Below are 20,016 nucleotides of genomic sequence, written 5' to 3' on the forward strand. Positions count from 1 at the left end.
TACTGTCTGTATCTGTTCAGGTTTTCAAGACACTACCGACTTTGATTAAAGGTTCTCAGTACTTCTCAGTTCAGTGCATCGATGACTTAATTTCAGTAGGAGTATTTTAGTTGTTTACTTACAGTTACAATATTTAAACGCCAAGAAACCAGCGCTAAACCTATTTAATATGACATAAGCGTTTAGTAAAATGCAGAGGAGATGCAGGCCATGGAAACCCGATCCATGTCTGTCACCGGCACCGCTTGCATGTCTGCTCTGCTTTAATCAAGAACCGCGAGTGGATGGAGCAGGCCTCCAACACACAACGTCTGGGTCTGTGTGAAGAATTTGGCTGGAGACTTGCTCTCGTAAATGGGGTCCAAGGCATTGGTTAGGGAGATGCATCATTTTATAGACTGGAAACTGGGACAATCTAAGATGAAAATATTCTCCCTTAGACAGAAGTCTGGAAAATCCACTCGAGGCCAGATTTGTCTCTTGTCTGTACATGAAGCAAGCACAATCTTCAGAGGAACAGCATCGAAGGTATGACTGACAATCTTATCACATTGAACAATATGCCTCATATACTGTCCGGTACAGTTGGTAGGAGTGTGGTGCTAGCAACACCAAGGTCATGGGTTAAATTCCTGCAGGGGTCACATACACACATACTGAATTTATGCACTAATTGTTTTGTAAGTCTCTTTGGATAAAAAAATCTTCTTAGTGACTTTATATATAATGTAACCTCACACAGGGAACAGCAGAAAAAGTATCTTTAGGCTTTGTGAATGACAGCAATTTCATTTGCATAGATTTGACCTTCACACAAACACTCCTCTCACTCTGGCTGGTTTCAGATAAGTGAGTAACATTTCCGCATAAGGTGGTCCCACAGGGTGATGATATGCTTGTTTTGTTATGTGCAGTATCCTTCAGTCATCAGTGTACTTAAGGGACCATCTTAAGCTAAGGGAATCTGAGATCTGTTTTGCATGACATGGCTCTCAGACTTGTCCAGATGCATTCCCAAGGTGAGAAGACGAGGTGTTGTGTCCTCTCCACTTAATTTTTTCTATCAAATTGCCTGTACTGTTTTTCCATTCTATTTCATTTCCACCCTTAAGCCTCTGTCTATTGTCAGTTCAATAGAATGATAGTTTCATATTTTTGGTCATTTTGGATCCCACTTCTGACACCTGTAGTTTTAGTTTGTGAAACAGGGGCATGCCTATACAGTACTGGACTGTTGTCCTAGCATTGAATGTCACAGTCTTACTGGCATGATATAACAGTGATACATGAAGTGATGATTGAAACCTCCCAGTAGTCAAGTTGGATGAAGTAGCTTAACTTTGGTGCAACCTTTTGCCTCAGCTGAGCATAGTTGATAACATATTCCAGTGTGGAACATTTGCTCCCCAAGTCCAGAAAATACGTCATTCAGTATTTAGGTAATGAATCGCCAGCTTCGCCAGCTTCGCCAAATATGACCCTTGACAGAATAGGCAAAGTACAGGTGTTCCCTGCTGGAGTAGTAGCACCTGAAATACCCTACAACTCCGTCAGCACACTGCCTTCTTTCTCAGGACTTTTGAATGGAGCACTTGTTCGTGGTGGAGGTGTGGAGGCTAACAGCTCTACTGTACGTTTCACATCTTTAACCCCGTTGGGTCTACGCCCCCGCCCGCCTTGCTGCACCTGTCATGCAATGATACAATTCTTTATTTGTATTCCTAAACGGGAATATTAATACTTTTCATAAACAATGTGAGCCGGGGGCCACGGGGCCAGATGACAGCTTGATGAAGTGTAGACTGCGTTTTAAACTTGTCAACGGGAGCGTCCCCCCTCTCCCCTGTTCCCTTTAGCCTCTGTGTTTAATATCTGCCCTGGGACCAGCCATAGAGCTTCGCTTTCAGCCACGGTGATAGCATGTGGTTTTAATTAAAGACGTTTCAGTCTCTGCTTAATTTAGCAATGACCGCACATGTTCAGGGATGCAATGAGCCTTTGAAGACTCTGGTCAGACTTCCAGATTTAACAGTGTAGCAGGCTTAATATGTAATGATCGCTTTAAAATAGCAGTGCACAGTGCATTTTCAACACACAAAACTCACACTCACACATTATTATGATCACTGTGCATTTGCTTATTTGTTGAATTTGAAAATACATGTTTAAGGGCCCTTATTTTCACAATGACACAATGCAAACCAGAGACATACGATCATCTTGGTAGTCTAATTGCATCTATATATTTCTGGATCCGGCTCTTCTTGTTTATTCGTCTTCCACTCAGCCGGCCTTCTTATTCCACTCCCTCCTCCTGCCTTTAAAGAACGTGTCTGCCTCTGCTGAGGACGAGTCTGACCACAGCTTGTACAGCTCGGCTCTCCAGCTCTGCTGTCATGTGTGGCGCAGATCCATGCGGTGAGATGTTTAGCCATGTCACATGGTCATTTGCGCTATAGTGTACAGCAACAGTTCACAGCCAACATCCATTTTCGGAGGGGAAAGATGGAATGATGGGTCCTGCCAGTATACTAATGGACAGGCCCGAAATGTTACAGATGTGTATTACAGTTACTTAAACACCAGCTGTTTCAAGGCAATGTTTTTCTGTTATTGTGCTGGCTTCGATTCCGCCTTGTCCCAGTACAGACTATTTTTATTTCTCTCAATTTACATTTTTCATTAGCCGCTTTTTGGGCAGGTGTCAAAGCTGCCTTTTTTTTATCCAGAGTTAACAATGTGTGAGGCCTTGTTGTTCTTTAATGGTGAATGCTTTTCATTCACAGCCAGGGTGAGTTCAGCTGTTCAGCCTAAATGATTGGCCCCAAAATAGACATCCCTCAGAGATGGTAGTTTCTAACAGTGGTGCTGGTTATTTTTATTGCACAGAGGGTCTTGCTGTGCTTCAAACTCTTGAGTTATGAGTCGTTCACCCAGCTGTGGAGGAAGACCCCATTGCAGGCGCCCAGCTTTTGTTTGAGTCCACTGCACTGGTGGTCAGGCCATTAGTTTACAGCAGATTTGGCATAGCAGGGATTGAGCAGGTCTCTTCTTCTTATTGGTGTCCTTTAGTAGTGGTTTCTTTGAGCAAATTTGACCATGAAGGCCTGATTCACACAGTCCCCTCTGAACAGTTGATGTTGAGATGTGTCTGTGACTTGAACTCTGTTAAGCATTTATTTGGGCTGCAATTTCTGAGGCTGGTAACTCTAGTGAACTTATTTTCTGCAGCAGAGGTAACTCTGGGTCTTCCATTCCTATGGTGGTCCTCATGAGAGCCAGTTTCATCATAGCGCTTGATGGTTTTTGCGACTGCACTTGAAGAAACTTTCAAAGTTCTTGAAATGTTCCGTATTGACTGACCTTCATGTCTTAAAGTAACGATGGACTGTCGTTTCTCTTTTATTATTTGAGCTGTTCTTGCCATAATATGGACTTGGTCTTTTACCAAATAGGGCTATCTTCTGTATACCCCCCTACCTTGTCACAACACAACTGATTTGCTCAAACGCGTTAAGAAGGAAAGAAATTCCACAAATTAACTTTTAAGAAGGCACACCTGTTAATTGAAATGCATTCCAGGTGACTACCTCATGAAGCTGGTTGAGCGAATGCCAAGAGTGTGCAAAGCTGTCATCAAGTCAAGGCAAAGGGTGGCTATTTGAAGAATCTTAAATCTAAAATATATTTTGATTTGTTTAACACTTCTTTGGTTACTATATGATTCCTTATGTGTTATTTCATAGTTTTGATGTCTTCGCTATTATTCTACAATGTAAAAAATAGTAAAAATAAAGAAAAACCCTTGAAAGAGTAGATGTGTCCAAACTTTTGAATGGTAGTGTAAATGTAGTTATAACTATCCTTCCCGCTATATTTAGAGTTGCCCTGCCTTAAAGTGTTTATTGCCTGACAGTTTGATTAGGCTATGTTTCTGAAACTGTCACTTGGGTTGATTGACATCTTGGATTTGATTGGAGCGGTCTGCTGAGCTTTGAGGTACTATTTATTTCTGAGCAGGCTGCCCTTACAAAAAAAAGATTGCAGTTTTGAAACTGCGGTAGAAGTGCAGTAACTGCAGTCGACTGTGGTATTTTAGACACTTTATACTGGACTCTAACTGCAGTTATACTGAAGCGTACTGCAGTGATACTGCACTCTGACTGCAATGCACTCTGACAGAAATCTTTTTTCGTAAGGGTGGGATGTTGGCGAGTACAGCTCCTCTCCATCACCCTCTCTCCCTCTCGGGCGTGCTTATCTTGGGCTGGCGGTCGCTCATGGCTCCTGGTATTCTTCTCGTCGTGTGACGCTCCGACCGCAAGGAAATTCTGCTGCGTGATATTCTTTTCAGGATGACATGTCACCTGCTGCCGTAAATTGCTCTTTCCTGGCAAGCCCCAACCCACAAGAGTAATTACTAACAGAGAGAAATACTGTCTGGCAGGTTCCTCCTCTCATTTCTCATGTGAGAGACGTGTATTTCACCCAGACTGACTGGTCTTCTACTACATCTTCTAAAACCGTCTCATAGGCTGCATATACAATCACTCTCGTTTACTAATATGTATGGCAGTGAAGGGTTTGCGAATGACAACGATGGTAAAGTTATTGGCAAAGTAACTCATCCGATCCATGTATGGTAATTGTTAAAACATACAGGGGCACAGGCATGTACATATTGTTCCTGACTTCTATGAGCAGTGTGCTGCCTGTGTTAAGATTTGGGTACTGGCTTGGCACCTTTTGGAATGTTAGGTGTATAACATTTTCCTTATACTTTCTTTGGTTTCCACACCATTGCAGTATCCAATCTTTCTCAACTTTATCCCATTTCCTATAATTTAGTAATATCTTTTAGATAGACTGTAATGAGAAAATGATTCTGGTGGTTTTCATGGTAGCTATAATGCCGTAGTCCTCCCGACCACAATCGTTGGTATAGACTTACATGCCATTTGTCACCAGAAATTGGTTCAAGGATGTCTGTCCTATGAGGGGGGAACTAATCTTCAGTCTGAGACTCTATTAGCAGGATGGATGCTGGAGAGACACAGGGCCTCTAACTGTCCCTGGCGCGATGCACTAGACTGTGAAATCAGCCTTTCTGAAAACCTGCCCCAGCCACACACGATCAGTAACGTTAGATGTCAGTGTGTTGACCAGCCGATGGAATGAGGCGCCACGACACTCCCAATAAAAACAGCCCCCGACACACAGACACACACACACAGAGATATGTCTTACTATATTTGCGAGGACCAACAATTGATTCCCATTCAAAATCCTATTTAACCTAACTCCTAACGCTAATTCTAAACCTAACCACCAACCCCTAATCCTAATTATAACCATAACCTTAACCCCACATTTTTTGTTGGTTTACCATTCTTGTGAGGAGTTCTGGTACTCACAAGTATAGTAAAACGTGTACGCACACACACAAACACCGGCGTAGCATGGACGGGGTATATGGTGGATGGAGACGGTGATCTGACGACGCCAGACCAAACCAGGTTAGGCCAGGTCAGCTAGTGCCTCAGTGGAAACAGACACATCAGAGGCCAGAGGAGAACTAGGTAATACTGGACTGTGCTGCTCCTGCTACTGCTGGCCTTTCTGGCTCACTATCTGCCTGGAGTCTGGAGGCTGCCTGGAGGCCTCGTCTGCCAGACACCTTTTGGATGCTAATTGGCTCAGCAGAGGTTTCAATGGAACATGTTAGCACAAGACCTGGGTTCAAATAGCATTTGAAATAATCTTTCCAATACTTAAGCCGTGCTTGATTGAGCTCTCCTGGCGGAATGGGACCAATGAAATAGTCCTGAGAGTGCAAACCCCACCCATATGGCATATTCCAGGCAGGCTCAAGCAAACACTCAACTTATTTCAAATATTTCAAATACTATTTGAACCCAGGTCTGGTAAGCACTACATTTTACATTTACATTTTAGTCATTTAGCAGACACTCTTATCCAGAGCGACTTATAGTGTCACGTTCGTTCAATGACGGGTCAGACCAAGGCGCAGCGTGATATGCGTACATGTTTATTTAAACTGAATAAACACACGACAAAACAATAAACAAACGAAACGTGAAGTCCAAGGTAGCACACACAACTCAATAGTGCCAATAGGCTGCCTAAGTATGGGCCCCAATCAGAGACAACGAGCGACAGCTGCCTCTGATTGGGAACCACACCGGCCAACATAGTACTAAACATACTAGATCCCACATAGAAAATACTACATAACAAAGAATATACACACCCTGACTCAACATATACGAGTCGCCTGAGTCAGGGCGTGACACATAGTTAGTGAGTGCATACATTTTTCATACTGGCCCCCCGTGGGAATCGAACCCACAACCCTGGCGTTGCAAGCGCCATGCTCTACCAACTGAGCTACAGGAGGCCAACTGAGCTACACTAGCACTCTGATGCAGCGTTCTCCTCACATACACAGGCATTCCAGAAGGATTAGGACACCAGACACCATATAAGGTTGTCAGAATAAAGACCACAGTGGAGATGGATCTATTTGAAGAGAAATGCAACCGAGATGATCACACTCCTCTGTTCTTACCAGGAAGTCAGCTGCATTGAGTGGGGCTGTTAATAACACTTAATTACAACAACATTGACCAATTTGACCGACTGCTTATTTTGTCCCATCCAAATGGCTTCCCACTCTTGGAGGTGGTTACGGTAAACACAGCTCAAGTCTGGTATGTGGTTATTTTTAACATGCACTGTGTGCTATAATATCAACACTGGAAGTGCGTTCCATGAACAATTACAGAGGAGACTGCCATTATAATGAATTTAAGAAACTTAAAATAACTCTCTGGCAACAAGATAACTATATTTTAATAGCTTGAGCTATCAATTGATAGTTAACCCTTGATAATCTATGGTTCTGTAATGAAAATATTTCACAAAGGCTGAATCTTTATTAACATGTTGTTCTACCATCTTTTTCTTGTTAATTTAGTCTTCTAACCTCTCTTGACCACTTGTGTGCAAAGAACAGAGGAAGATTGTTAAGGGATTTTGGATTGCTTTGTGTGAGTTTTAATTACATTCTCTCCATGTCTCTACTACAAAATTCGGATTGAACGCAATTTGTAAAGCTTGCCTAATAGGCCTACATAGAAGCACAGCATAGTGTGTTCTGTTGAGGTCAGTAGGGGTTATTTGAGGTGTTCACCAAGCTATCAGTCTCACTCTGATGATCACACTTTGTGCTGGCATGCCTATGTGCAGCCACACGTGTTCACAGAACTTCACACACAATATCCACCCCTGGTTTTTAAGTCATGAGTCTCCCTACAAGGCATTGTCGGATCCAGAGGAGATTCATAAAATAGCCCCTTTTTGTGGGAGCCGCAGTTAGCCCAGTAGTGTGTGTCTATTGTATGCCTGCAGTGCTAAAGACACTTCATAATGGCGCCACAGGCCCCAGCATTGCCACTGAATAGCCCCCAATCTGCTGTGTCATTATTTGTCAGCCCCCCAACCTCTATCCCTTATGAGGTTCTGCTGGGCCTGTAATTAACATTAGTCATTCAGCGGCAGACTTCCCGTAAGTCCTTTCCAATTTATGGACAGTCAAGATAAGAAAAAATATGTGCTCTTCCCTGTGAGCTCTCAAGTGAAGAGGACCCATTTTTTTATACAACTGTCAGCCTTAGCTGTGCCCCCCGAGGTTTTCTGGACACAGACAGTTAAGGAGTTTCCTCTAGCAGACATCCACATCCACCAGGACTCGTCAGACAGAGACAGACCTCTCAAGAGCCCCTTGGTGATGCGCCTTATTGCTCACAGGCCATCTGCCCAATGTTCTCGGAGATGTAAACTCTGGCTTGGCTTTGATTATGCCTGAGATTTCTCCTCTCGTACTTTACACAAACCTCTGATGTAGCACTTGGCCTTGAGGGCCGAGACTAATTGAGACCCAGAGTACACCATTTCTTGGCTTCACATCGATGTGCAGAGATGTTATCAGGGTTCGGATGCAGTCGCAGCGCCTTTGACTGAAGTAGAGGTGGTTTTACCGGTGTTGAGGAAGGAAGGTGTCACGCAAATTATATCCTATCTCAAGGTCCTAAGTTGTTTATTTTTGCTTATCGTTAAAGCTCCAATTAGACGTTTTGTGGATGTGTAATTAGCACCCTGATACATGGAGAATGGCATTGTGTTTCAGGTGATTGGCAGTTAGCGGTGGCCTAGCCATACCATTTTCTATTGTCTTTGGACTGAGGAGTAGCATTCATTTTGTTGTTGTGGTCAGAAGTAATCCCCAGCTGTCCCCCTCTCCAGCCAGTGTTGTTGGTCTGTAGCTGAAGGCCATGTTCATTCATTATAAGGCAGAGTTTGCAGCACAGCCCATCTGGAGCCACTTTGGGGATGTAGCCGGCGGATAAAGACGGCACTCTCGTATAACCGACGTACCATAAATACGTGGTTATTTGTTTGTCTTCCACTCTTTATTACATCCGTGTGGTTGTGTTGTTATTACATCCGTGTGGTTGTGTTGTTTCGTTTTTTACAAGCAAACGAGTCCTCCATTAAAGGGGTACTTCGGGATTTTGGAACTTCCCCACAGTCAGATGAACTTGTGGATACTATTTTTATGTCTGTGTCCAGTATAAAGGAAGTTAGAGGTAGTTTTGTGAGCCAATGCTAACTAGCGTTAGCGCAATGACTGGAAGTCTAAGCGTATTTACTAACATGCTAGCAGATACCCTTGGACTTCCAGTCATTGTACTAACGCTAGTTAGCAACTTCCTTCAAACTGCACGCAGAGACATAAAAATGGTATCTACGAGTTCATCTGACTCTGGGGAAGTAGATAAAGGGCCTTGTTGCCAAAATCCTTAAGTATCCCTTTAAGTCCCTTGGAATCTTTCCCTGGACCTTGGTTTAGGTGGTTGAGGAGAAAATTGCTCTTGTTGTGTATGACATCGGCTTTAGTATTGTTGATGCAAGTTATTACTGTGAGCTAAAGCAGGCACGTTGCACTGAGGAGGAACACTTTGTCTCAGTCCAGTGTGCCTCTGGGTTTGTGTAACAGTCTGTTAACATGTAATGAGTTGTTTAAAGGCTGGCTGCAGACCTCCATTCCCAGTTTGATTATTTTGCTAGCTAAATAGATTGATGGAATTCAGCTCTTTGGCAGCCTAGGCAGGTTGTCTTGCTCTGTTTGGCACCACCATTGTGGGAATTCAACTAGCAGTTGGATGGATGGACGATGGCCTTTTTTGCTAAATTGCCCTGTGCACTTACACAGTACATCTGCATTCACTAACACCTGCACTCAGGCCATGCTTAAAATCCATCATTCTGACTTTTGTTGGATGTTTTGATTCTGGTAATTAACTCAATGCAATTTTGAGTCTTGAGTGAAGTGGAAATGTATCAGATATTGCTTAGGTCATCGAGCCGATTAAGTGTTGTCGTAATTTAAACTGAAGTGTGATGCAGGATTTGGATGGGGTATTTAATCCAACAGCAATTTTTTAATTAGTACGCAATGTCTGCTAATTCAGCTGTGCTGGAGTCCGACGTTAGAGAAAGTAGTCGTTTTATTTTCCCCATTTGTTTGAGCTCCGTAAAAACACTTTCATGTCTTCCTCCACATTATTGTTGATCGTTTTCACTATTGGCTACCGAGTCCCAAGTCCTTGTGTTATTTTCACCCAAGGTTTTAGAATAACAGCTACAGTTTATGTTATTGGCACCAAATGGTTTTACACAGATCACATGGAATGAGTGTTAAAGCCTGAACACAGACAGGCCTCATGTTTTAAACTGGTTTGACAGGCTCGGAACCCACAGCCATGGCAGGATAAACCTAACAATAAAGCACAGGTTCTTCATTCTCAAGTGTTATAGTGCATTCTTCATGATGGACTTCTGAATCCTGAAGTCCATTTTGATAATCGTCTACATCACGTGTCGAACTCATTCCACGGAGGGCTCTGTGTCTGTAGGTTTTTTCTCCTCCCTTGTACTTGATGGATGAATTAAGGTCACTAATTAGTAAAGAAATCCCCTCACCTGGTTGTCCATGTCTTAATTGAAAGGAAAAACCAAAAACACGCAGACACTAGGCGCTCCATGGAATGAGTTTGACACCCCTGGTCTATGTCAGCAAGAAGATGCTTTTCCATTCATTTTTTTCATTAACCCTGTGTGTATCAAGGTATTAAATGAAGGTGAGAGTGGTCTACTGCTTCTTCAGCTATCATCTCACTTAGAAGCAGCTAAGGAGTTTCACCAAGGGTTCCAGTGAGAAGCAATGAAAATGAACTAGCAGAGCCAATATGCTCCAAATCTGGTGATATTAAGGGGTTCCTCCAAGCATGTGCATCAGGGTCTGTCTCTGTCTGTCACAGACAATGAATTAACTGTCTTTCTCACTCCTCCAAATGAGGCGTGTGGACTCCCCTTTCCATTGCCCACCCGAACAACACCACGTCGTGGGCTGTGTCACTTTTTCCGAGCTCATTTCACATGTCAATTAGGCACTTTTCCAAATGGAATATAGTTATCACGTTGATGTTTTTGCAGTGTCAGAAGAAATCAAGGCACCTATTAGAATTTGAAACAGGGTTGTTTAAACATGGCTGGCTACGGGGAGAGCGTAGTAACCCTTTTTTTCCATTCTTCCAGAGGTGGAGAAATGTATTCTCTGCTAATGCTGCGTGTCCCTGTCAAAGTCGCTGCCAGTAAAAATGGGCTGCACTTCATAAACTGCCCACCGGGCCAGTAGTAATAATAATAATAATATGCCATTTAGCAGACGCTTTTATCCAAAGCGACTTACAGTCATGCGTGCATACATTTTTGTGTATGGATGGTCCCGGGGATCGAACCCACTACCTTGGCGTTACAAGCGCCGTGCTCTACCAGTTGAGCTACAGAGGACCACTAGGATTTTTTTTTTACTACTGTTGATTCCAAACAACTTGCTTTTTAGTTCCATCACCTTACATTAGCTGTGGTCCAACGTCAGCCCTTAAATGGTTTGTCTGGACCAGTGCAGCTTTTTTCTTCTTGTTATCCCAAGAGGCCTGCATTCCATCCACCGATGCTAACGTTGAGTGGCTGGTTAGCTATTGCACTTTGTGTTGCATCATTTTCATCAATGATACTGTAATATGTACTGTATTGTATAACATATTTAGAGAGTATGTGGTGGTGGGAATTCACGAAATGGCAAGATGCATGATCTTTTCCAGAGACAACATCGCCCACTGTGTAGGCTTACTTCTTAGGTTGGTTTCCCTGCATCGTTACTCATGGTAGGAGACCTTCACCAGGTGCACCAAGTCAGGGCGAGGATATTTCAACGTGAACATGACTTACTCTGACGCTGACTGTGAAAGACATCACAGCGTGTCAAAGAGCGCAAGGCCCTGCTGGGAGTGTTTCCAGGGCCTCCAGGTTTCCTGATGAAATAGTGCAGTCGGGCTGCTATAAACCTCCCCAGTGACAGGGTAGGAGGAGCTGGAGTGACTGCTGCTTCCCCAAGACATAAACCACGACCGCATGCATGTCAGACCAGACCAGACCAGACCAGCCCTCCCAGGACATTGTAGACGGGGGAGACATGGCAGGTTCCCAATGCTTTCAGCAGGATCTGCCGCAAAGTCCAAAGATTTTCCCAAATGAGGGAAAAAAGAAAGCACTTTTTTAATGTTTGTCTGAAAGAAAGTATGTTTGGCCTGGGCAGCTCGTGCCCACGTGTTTGTGTTTTAGACTCGTCTCCGCTGTTCTGTTGTTGTAAGCGACTATGATTTAGGCTAATGCGCTTGTCTCCGGTCAGGATGTGGCGTTGAATGGACACTCATCATTGTCCACCTTCTGAGGTTTTAATGAGGGGGCTAAAATAAAACAGCAGAGTAAACTTCAGAGGCATGAAGAATAGGAGATCCGTGGCAAACAAATGCCAAGGTCGACTTCCCAGAATTAATAGCTGCTCTGTGAGACATGACAGTTTCTTCAGTCAAGCAAGTATTGAGCTCAATGTGCAACACATTTTAGTACGGAATCCATATTACTTGTGTTACATAAGTTGTATTTTCTCATTAGAACTCCTAGTCATTGTTATTTGTTAGTTGAACTCCGAAGTTCACTCATTGGAACGTATTTTTCCTATTCACTTATCTTCTCTCTCCCTCCAAGGCATACAACATATGTGCAACGATAATAATTGCTCACATCAATCTTGCCAGAGGTTCTTAGCAGGCAATCCTTCATAGGCTTAATAGTAACATTATCTCACAGTCCCACATCATGGTTCCACACAAATGTCAGGATGTCATCATGTATTGGCTTGGGAAGCCAGACTCGCTGTTATGAAACATACTAACAATGAGAGGGTGTAAGATAGTGGAAAAAAAAAAGCTACGAGATCCACGTTTTCCCAGAACCGTCCATGTCCCTCAATAGTGTGTGGCAACACGGGCCGAAAAAACCTGTAATTAAATAACTAAATTAAGGGATTTGGCCTTGAAGGACATTATTTAGAACATATTTTTGTAGCATTTTACAGTATTATGTAACATCTGCAGAGTGTTATTAATTGATTTTGATCAAGTCTCTCATCCAATTGAATACAGTCTGGATACAAACTACTTTTGTGTTCACTGTTTGCTTAAGCCCTACTCAAGAGACCAACAGCAAATCTTCTCTCCCTGTGTGTATGACTGTAAACAAACCAATCATTTTACAGGCATGGCACGTTCTTTGGACTGCTTTTGTTTAGTTGATTAATACCATCTACTGTATTTCTATAAGGCTATTGGAATGTTGTATGGCCATTACCTTGTGCTCAAAACACCTCTGCACATTATGTGGATGGCGGGTTGTTGCATTCTGTGCCTACATGCTGTAAGTCAGTGTGGCGTGGACCCTGTTGTTTATGTGTGTGTGTGTGTGTGTGTGTGTGTGTGTGTGTGTCATACTGTCTCTTCAATGTATTGTTTGCCAAACAGGTTTTACTCTTGTTGGGAGTAAAATGTCCTCCTCGCCATACACAAATCCTTCATTTAGAAGTGGACGGTTTGCCTTGTCAGAAGTAAATTGATGTTTAAACTAAAGGAACTGTGCCTTAATCTGTACTTTCAGGTGGTATTTCGCCACGTAAATTAAATCCACAGGTACATCTTGGCTTGTCAATGCTATAGATTCTCAGTCTGGATGAATGTCAATGCAACCTCACGTGCGCTCGCTGGTTTGACACATGCTGCACAAACCAAGCCTAGTATTTTAAATCTTCCAAATACGCTGAGCATTTGGTTGAGCCTACCTGGAATGCCAGACAGGGAGGGTTGCATTTTGGGATGAAATAGCCTCTCACATATCCGTTGAATACCGTGCAGGGATGTGCTGCTTTTTGCTGATACATCAGGAATTCCTACTTTTCTGCCATCATCCTCTATTCATACTCAGTGAAACTTTCTATGTTGTCCTGATCATTTTACTGATGTGATATTCCCTGATTCATCAGGAGTATCTGCTTCTCTGCCATCATCCTCTATTCATTAACATTTACCCTACCCCCACACTGACCTCCTATCTTTACGGATCTACAGTGCCTTCGGAAAATATTCAGGCCCCTTCCCCTTTTCCACATTTTGTTACGTTACAGCCTTATTCTAAAATGGATTAAATTCTTTTTTCCCCTCATCAATCTACACAGAATACCCCATAATGACAAAGTGAAAACAGGTTTTTAGAAATGTTTGTACATTTATTACAAATTTACATAAGTATTCAGACCCTTTGCTATGAGACTCAGAATGTAGCTCAAGTGCTCCTGTTTCCATTGATCATCCTTGAGATGTTTCTACAACTTGATTGGAGTCCAACTGTGGTAAATTCAATTGATTGGACATAATTTGGAAAGGCACACACCTGTCTATATAAGGTCCCGCCGTTGACAGTGCATCTCAGAGCACCTAGAGCTGGCCGCCCGGCCAAACTGAGCAATTGGGGGAGAAGGGCCTTGGTCAAGGAGGTGACCAAGAACCCGATGGTCACTCTGACAGAGCTCCAGAGTTCCTCTGTGGAGATGGGAGAACCTTCCAGAAGGACAACCATCTCTGCAGCACTGCACCAATCAGGCCTTTATGGTAGAGTGGCCAGATGGAAGCCACCCCTCAGTAAAAGGCATATGACAATCCCCTTGGAGTTTGCCAAAAGGCACCTAAAGGACTCTCAGACCATGGACCATGCACGGCGCTTGTAACGCCAAGGTAGTGGGTTCGATCCCCGGGACCACCCATACACCAAAAAAAAAATGATGCACGCATGACTGTAAGTCGCTTTGGATAAAACCGTCTGCTAAATGGCATATTATATTATTATTATATTATTATGAGTAACAAGATTCTCTGGTCTGATGAAACCAAGATTGAACTCTTTGGCCGGAATGCCAAGCGTCACGTCTGGAGGAAACCTGGCACCATCGCTATGGTGAAGCATGGTGGTGGCAGCATCATACTGTGGGGATGTTTTTCAACGGCAGGGACTGGTAGACTAGTCAGGATCGAGGGAAAGATGAACGGAGCAAAGTACAGCGAGATCCTTGATGAAAACCCGCTCCAGAGCACTCAGGACCTCTGACTGGGGCGAAGGATCACCTTCCAACAGGACAACGACCCTAAGCACACAGCCAAGACAACGCAGGAGTGGCTTCGGGACAAGTCTCTGAATGTCCTTGAGTGGCCCAGCCAGAGCCCGGACTTGAACCCGATCGAACATCTCTGGAGTGACCTGAAAATAGCTGTGCAGCGACGCTCCCCATCCAACCTGACAGAGCTTGAGAGGATCTGCAGAGAAGAATGGAAGAAACTCCCCAAATATTGGTGTGCAAGCTTGTAGCGTCATACCCAAGAAGAGGCTGTAATCGCTGCCAAAGGTGCTTCAACAAAGAACTGAGTAAAGGGTCTGAATACTAATAATGTAAATGTGATATTTTGATTTGCTAAAATTTCTAAAAACCTGTTTTTGCTTTGTCATTATGGGGTTTTGTGTATAGATTGATGAAGAAAAAAAACGATTTAATCCATATTAGATTAAGGCTGTAACGTAAGAAAATGTGGAAAAAGTCAAGGGGTTTGAATACTTTCCGAATGTCCTATATCTTTACTGATTTTCTATACAGTATGTTTTCCTGATCACATCCCTGATGTGTGTGTGTGTTGTCTGTCACTTGCAGGTGGCTTGACGTGAGCGTTGCTAACCTGACCTGTACCCAGTACTGGGTGATCTACCTGCGGGTGCTGCAGGATGCGGTGTGGCCGGGGGGCAGCCTACCAGCCCTGCCCCGCCCGGAGCGCAGCCACCAACAGAAGGAGGACACCAAGCAGCAGTCCCTGCACTGCCTCATGAAACTACTGCCAGGTAAGGGATCACTAATAATGAAGAGGCAGGCTCGTGTTCATTAGGCACCAAATGGAGGAAAATGGACTGAAACCAGAGGGATTTTTGTTTTTCCGTTCCAATTATTATTATTTAATTTTATTTTTGTAATGAACTTTACTAATCAACGTGACCCAGGACTTTATCCTGTCCTTGTGACCTGACCATGAAAAAGGAACTAGGTTATAACTTTGGTCTGGAGTCCAGTACAGCACATGATCAGGAAAAACTCCTGGCCCATACACACTAATTCCTATCGAGCTCTGCAAACATACAATTCATTTGTATTACAGTAGTATTATTGCTTATGTGCAATAATATTACAGTAGTAGATATATATATATTTTTTTTAAATTTCTATTTGCCATATATTTTTTATTGTCCTGTTTCACAAAAGTTCTGAACCTATATACATTTTACAGACACAGAATATTTTACATTTGTTATCTTGTTGTTATTAGTCCCACCCCTCAGCTCCATTCAACTCCTCCCATCTATCTCTTAACATCATCCATATTGGATTTATATTTGCCATATATTTTTCAACTGCGCTGTGATGCTTCACAAAAGTTCTGAACCTTCCTATTCTCATAGTTTCTACAGATTGTAAATTAAATATATATATTTTTGCTAAAAGTACTATTATATTATTGGTCGATTGACTATGACTTTTCAAATCACCAATTATTGCTATCTGCAGCGTTAGCTCCAGGTAAATGTTGCAATTCTTCAGCCATTCTTGGACATGTGACCAAAAACAAGCTACATATGGACAGTACCAAAATAAATGATCTAATGACTGTCTCTTTGCAGCAAAATCTGCAGAACTGGGAATGTTGTATCCCCCATATATATATAACATTCTATTGGTTGCAAGAATTTTGTATAATAATTTTAATTGAAAAATTCAAGGTTTTGAATCAGGCGTCGTTTTGCGTATCAGTTCATAAACCATGTGCCATGGAATCGGTACATCGAAATTCTCTTCCCAACTATTTTGCAATCTACATGGCACAGCTGTCAATTTTTTGGAACTTAAATTAAACTGGTAAATTTGTTTATTTATCACAATTTTCTTTAACCAATTTTGGTCTTTAATTCAGGGCCGACAGACAAGTTTCTTACTTTTTCCCCCTTCCACTTGCCTCTTCCATTTTTGCGGTAATGCTGCAATTAGTTAGTTGTAATTTGGGGTAGAGCAGACATTTCCATATATTTTTGTTAGCTGCATGTGTGACAACACCACCAGTCCTATTTATGATATCATTTACAAAGATTATACTTTTTTTTTTTAATCAATTTGTATATTTGAGTTTAACCACTATTTGATGTATTATTTGTTCTGTCTTTTATGGTGGATTAAACTAAAATTGCAAACAACTTTCTATGGCTTGTTTTAAAAATAAGAATATTTTGGAGATTATTTCGTTTTCAAATAACCGAAAGTGAGAGGTTTTAATCTAAATAAAGGGTAAAAGGACATTTCTTTCGGGATATGTATACCGAGTATGTCCACATCCCCGTCAGACCATTTTATTGGTAAACTACACTGTAATGTAAAAGTTGTATTTTTTTGTGATCCATATAATATAGTACACATCATAATTTGAGAAACGCTCATTTTTGTTTTTCCGTTGCAATTATTATTTTTTATTTTTTTATGAACTTTACTAATAAACATGACCCAGGAGTTTATCCTGACCTTGTGACCTGACCATGAAAAAGGAACTAGGTTATAACTTTGGTCTGGAGTCCAGTACAGCACATGATCAGGAAAAACTCCTGGCCCATACACACTCATTCCTATCGAGCTCTGCAAACATACAATTCATTTGTATTACAGTAGTATTATTGCTTATGTGCAATACAATGGCATTTAATGTAAATTCAATCATGTAAACTAACTATTGATATTTATAAGAAGCCATTTCAGGGACTGCTGGTCTTACTATATCCAACTAGCTATGTTTTTAGTTTTTCCCTGTGGAGTCCTGTGCGACCTCACGGTCCTATATTTGTACTCTTCTGTGTTTACAGATCTGCTCTCAGATATGCTGGGCTCTGACAAATACCAACTAAGCTGGCAGACTGCACTGGAATCTCTGCAGGACCCTTACATAAACAGGTGACCACCCACACACACACACACACACACACACACACACACACACACACACACACACACACAAAACAAAGTAATGTACACTACGTCACTTGCCTGTCTGTATGGCCGTGATTTAAAGAGCCTGACATCATGGTCTTGCAATAGATTATGAAGGAACATGACATGAGGTATTGATAAAGGGTTCTAAAGCTAAGTGATGAGCTGGTTGTGAATCAGTGGGCATCAGCCAAGCTTTATAGCGTGTTTGATATGATATACCTCTTTCCAGACACGTTTCCAGTGGGTCAAGCTGATGATTTATACATTGCCAGCCCTTTGTTCTTAAGATACATCAGTTTTGATTATAGTGGCATGTATCACAATTCATCTTCTTATTGAAATGTTCAAATAAGGTGTGTGTGCGCAAGGTACAGTATAATATATTTACGACTCAACTAAGTCCCTGTAGTGTTTGAAACATGCTGTTAGAATTAAGAGAGTTGTTTCATGAATTTACATCACTGGAACGAAGAACACAGCCATTTGTAAGGATTCCATTGCTGAAGTAATTTGGCTCGTTGAACCTTGTAGGAGCTTAGGTTTTGGCCCTTATGGTCCTCTTGGCCTGTATGCTTTCGCCAAAATCATGCCTTGATGTAAATGGGGGAAATTGCAACAGAATTGCAGAAATATTAGGTTGTGATTTGGCCCACTGTAAAACTCGCTAGCCACAAATGACGACGTTTTCAACATTTTAAACAAACTTAAAATATCCACCTGTAACTTGCCAGAATGAAATGGTGTATACTTTTGGAGAGAGGAAATGTTGGACAGCAGATTTCTGGAAGACCCCTGACCTTTAACCTGTGACTCTTACCCGGTACAGACACCTGGTCTACTGTATCTGGGACCTTCTCCTCGAGTTCCTCGTCCCCGAAACATCTGAGGAGGACTTTCAGAAAACCCTGCTGCAAAGTCTGTCCAAAAATGCAGAGAAACTACCACCATGAAAGCCGTGGGAGAGATACTGCGGTACACACACATACACACACGCACGCACACACATGTTTAATCAACTGTGTCAGTGAATAGCCCTTGATGAAAGTCCAGCCTAGCGCATCTGAATCAATTCCATTATTCATGTGTCCCCACCTTTAACGCTGAAATTTTGGACCCGAGGTCATCCGGGTCTGTCTCCGATTTAGTCCATGACGTTTGTGGGTCTCAAACATCGGCCACACATCCGGAGCAGCTTTGATTATCCAACACCTGTTTTCTGTTTGATCAGAATACCTCTCTGATCCCCAAAAGCCCAACACACCAGATCTGTACGTGTGGGAAAAGCCGCCTTCCCAAACTTCCCAAATCCACCCTTTTTCCTGCTTCCTAAAACCTCCAGCTTTGGACCAAACTCATTTCAGATGGACTTCACACCAACGTTATCCTTCGTGGTCTTTCTGTATCCTGTTGGAGCTAGAAGTTTACTAGAATCGCTAGTGGTTTGGAGAAGTCCAATTTAGATTTTTCCCCACTTTAGGCTTACTGTGTCGTGCTTTGCCCTTTCGGGATGACTTGCCTTTGTGTTCCCCATTATATACCCCTATTCCTTTGGCTCTACACCAAGCTCCACATCTGTTGTGTTGCATTAATACTGTACTTCCTTCCTCCTGAGGCCTGGCTCGTACTGATATGGTCCACTGATACGTTTCTGTTAAAGTGGTCACTCACATGTTTTGAACTTGTATGATGAAGGCCACTGCACTTTGAAGCGCTTGATAGCCACTTTTCCCACGGGCCTGACATGGTTGTTTTAAATAATATACTCTACAAGTACAGTCGTGGTCAAAAGTTTTGAGAATGACACAAGTATTGGTCTTCACAAAGTTTGCTGCTTCAGTGTTTTTAGATATTTTTGTCAGATGTTACTATGGTATACTGAAGTATAATTACAAGCATTCCATAAGTGTCAAAGGCTTTTATTGACAATTACATTAAGTTTATGCAAAGAGTCAATATTTGCAGTGTTGACCCTTCTTTTTCAAGACCTCTGCAATCCACCCTGGCATGCTGTCAATTAACTTCTGGGCCACATCCTGACTGACGGCAGCCCATTCTTGCATAATCAATGCTTGAAGTTTGTCCGAATTTGTGGGTTTTTGTTTGTCCACCCGCCTCTTGAGGATTGACCACAAGTTCTCAATGGGATTAAGGTCTGGGGAGTTTCCTGGCCATGGACCCAAAATGTTGATGTTTTGTTCCCCGAGCCACTTAGTTATCACTTTTGCCTTATGGCAAGGTGCTCCATCATGCTGGAAAAGGCATTGTTCGTCACCAAACTGTTCTTGGATGGTTGGGAGAAGTTGCTCTCGGAGGATGTGTTGGTACCATTCTTTATTCATGGCTGTGTTCTTAGGCAAAATTGTGAGTGAGTCCACTCCCTTGGCTGAGAAGCAACCCCACACATGAATGGTCTC

At 42.5% G+C, this 20,016-nt stretch overlaps 1 protein-coding gene across 1 annotated transcript in view; it reads left to right on the plus strand.

The window, feature by feature from the left end:
- snx19b (sorting nexin 19b) overlaps positions 1-19,443 on the plus strand; it is a 38,423-nt gene extending 18,980 nt beyond the window's left edge. Inside the window, exons 10-12 of the mRNA XM_041877795.1 lie at positions 15,236-15,420; positions 17,476-17,563; positions 18,429-19,443. Of these exons, the coding sequence (XP_041733729.1) occupies positions 15,236-15,420; positions 17,476-17,563; positions 18,429-18,552 (397 nt within the window). The 3' untranslated portion in view covers positions 18,553-19,443. The remainder of the gene's footprint in view (positions 1-15,235; positions 15,421-17,475; positions 17,564-18,428) is intronic.
- Positions 19,444-20,016: the final 573 nt, after the last annotated feature.

The sequence above is a fragment of the Coregonus clupeaformis genome, chromosome 6 (genome assembly GCF_020615455.1).
Source record: "Coregonus clupeaformis isolate EN_2021a chromosome 6, ASM2061545v1, whole genome shotgun sequence".
In the NCBI taxonomy this organism is placed as follows: Eukaryota; Metazoa; Chordata; class Actinopteri; order Salmoniformes; family Salmonidae; genus Coregonus; species Coregonus clupeaformis.